Here is a 2,344-nt window from a genome sequence, read left to right as displayed (position 1 = left end):
CTCTCTTGCCCTGCAGGGGCCCTACTGTACGTGGAGCTGTGCCCGGAGCGGCACCGGCTGGGGGGCAGTGCCCTGGCGCAGTGCTACTCCCAGCTGGGGGATCGCTGCCCAGACCTGGAGAACACGGACACCCTGGCAGCCTGCTTCCGCCTCACCCAGCAACTGCTGCAAGGTGTGTGTCCGTCCGTCCGTCTGACCCTGCCGCCCCCTGCTGGGGGGGATGGGCCCTGCTCTGGGTGTGTGTGTGTCCCTGCCACCTGGGGCTGTGTGTGTTGGGGGGGTGCCCCTGGGGCTGGAGGGGGAGCTGGGGGTGGGCACCCCCAGGGTTTGAGGGGAGGGGCTAGGGGGTGGAGTGAAGCTGGCATGGGTGCCCATCGGGGCTGGGGGGGAGATGGGGGGCTGGGGGGACCTGTCCCACCCTGTGCTGTCCCCCCCAGAGTCGGTGGTGAGCGCTGGGCATGACGTGAGCGACGGGGGGCTGGTGACCTGCCTGCTGGAGATGGCCTTCGCCGGGAACTGTGGGCTGCAGGCCGAGCTGGTGGCACCCGGGGCCAGTGGTGAGTGGGGGGCCCTGCCCCGAATCCCACAACCTGGTGGTAAATGGGGGACCTCACCTTGAACCCCTGTCCTGAGCCCCCCAGCCCGGCAGGGAATGGAAAACCCCACCGCCACCCTGCTCCCCAGATCCCCACCCTGAACCCCCCCACAGCCCGGTGGGGAATGGAAACCCCCACCGCAACCCCCCTCCCCAAATCCCCCCCCGAACTCCCCCGCAGCCCGGCGGGGAATGGAAAACCCCACCGCAAACCCCCTCCCCAAATCCCCACCCTGAACCCCGCAGCCTGACGCTGAATGGAAAACCCCACCGCAAACCCTCTCCCCAAATCCCCACCCTGAACCCCCCAGCCCGGCGGGGAATGGGGGACCCTGTCCCATAACACCTCCCCTGAGCCCTCCCATAGCCCAGTGGTGAGAGCCTGGACCCCTCCCCCACAGGGCCAATCTCACTGACCACCTCACACGAGCCCCCCCCCACTTAGATCCCCCAGTTCTCCCCCCCCCAGCTGACTCCCCTCCCCCCCAGCCCTGGAGGTGCTGTTTGCCGAGGAGCTGGGCCTGGTGCTGGAGGTGCCCAGCGCTGTGGCAGGAGACGTCTGCAGACGGTACGAGGAGGCTGGAGTGCGGTGCCTGCCCATCGGGCACACGGGCCCCCTGGGCCCCCGGTCCATGGTGAGTGGGGCTGTGGGTCGGGAGTGAGGGGTACGCCAGAGCTGGGGGAGCCTGGGGCTGGGAGAACAGAGGGCTGCAGGTCAGGAGTGAGGGGCACCGGCAGAGCTGGGATGGGCAGGGCTGGGCTAGCTGGGGCTGCAGGTCAGGAGTGAGGGGCACCGGCAGAGCAGGGGGGAGCCCAGGGGGGCTGCGGGTCGGGAGTGAGGGGTACCACAGAGCTGGGGGGAGCATAGGGCGGGGAGAACAGGGGGCTGCAGGTCAGGACTGGGGGCAGCACAGAGCTAGGGGGAAGCCCAGGGAGGTAGCAGGGGCTGCAGGTCAACAGTGAGGGGCACTGGCAGAGCTGGGGGGAGCGCAGGGCAGGTAGCAGGTGCTGCAGGTCAGGACTGGGGGCAACGCAGAGCTGGGGGTGGGGGGAGGGAGCGCAGGTAGCATGGGCTGCGGGTCGGGAGTGAGGGACACTGGCAGAGCTGGGGGGAGCCCAGGGGGCTGCAGGTCGGGAGTGAGGAGCTGCAGTGCTGCTGTCCCCCCGGCCGACGCCCCTGCGTGCCCCCCAGGTGCGGCTGCGGGTGAACGGGCAGGAGGAGCTGGCGCGGCCCGTGGGTGAGCTGCGCGCCCTCTGGGAGGCCACGAGTTTCCAGCTGGAGCGGCTGCAAGCGTCGCCCCACTGTGTGGAGCAGGAGGAGAGGGGGCTGGCGCTGCGCCAGGGCCCCACCTTCACCCTGACCTTCGACCCCGAGGTCAAGCCCCCGCTGCTGTGCCAGATGGGTGAGGGCCGGAGCCCCTGGGGGGAGGGAGGTGTGGGAGGGGACGTCCCTGTGACCCAGTGGGGGGAGAGGCTCTTTGCGGGGGGGAGGGAGGTGTGGGAAGGGGCGTCCCTGTGACCCAGTGCAGGGAGAGGCTCTCTGGGGTGGGAGGGAGGTGTGGGAGGGGGCGTCCCTGTGACCCAGGGGGGGGAGGGGCTCTCTGGAGGGGGAGGGGGGTGGGGGCGTCCCCAGGTTTGGGGGAAGGGGAGGGTCTGCCAGTGGGGGTGCACCGAGCCCAGCAGGCTCTGGTCTCTAACCCCACCTTTGCCCCCAGCCCAGCCAGGCCCGCGCGTGGCCATCCTGCGCGA

At 70.6% G+C, this 2,344-nt stretch overlaps 1 protein-coding gene across 1 annotated transcript in view; it reads left to right on the top strand.

Moving 5' to 3' along the window:
- LOC112124007 (phosphoribosylformylglycinamidine synthase-like) overlaps nt 1–2,338 on the top strand; it is a gene marked incomplete at both ends in the record, with an annotated part of 7,079 nt that extends 4,741 nt beyond the window's left edge. The window contains 5 exons of the mRNA XM_026663597.1: nt 1–172; nt 438–557; nt 1,085–1,230; nt 1,788–1,998; nt 2,311–2,338. The exon at nt 1–172 is cut by the window's left edge and continues 44 nt beyond it. Coding sequence (XP_026519382.1) covers nt 1–172; nt 438–557; nt 1,085–1,230; nt 1,788–1,998; nt 2,311–2,338 — 677 coding nt within the window. The remainder of the gene's footprint in view (nt 173–437; nt 558–1,084; nt 1,231–1,787; nt 1,999–2,310) is intronic.
- Nucleotides 2,339–2,344: the final 6 nt, after the last annotated feature.

This window comes from Terrapene carolina, unplaced genomic scaffold (genome assembly GCF_002925995.2).
Source record: "Terrapene carolina triunguis isolate 2854851 unplaced genomic scaffold, T_m_triunguis-2.0 Scaffold33877, whole genome shotgun sequence".
NCBI classification, from domain to species: domain Eukaryota; kingdom Metazoa; phylum Chordata; order Testudines; family Emydidae; genus Terrapene; species Terrapene triunguis.
The sequence above is the reverse complement of the archived record's forward strand: the minus strand, read 5'-3'. Positions and strand labels throughout refer to the sequence as shown.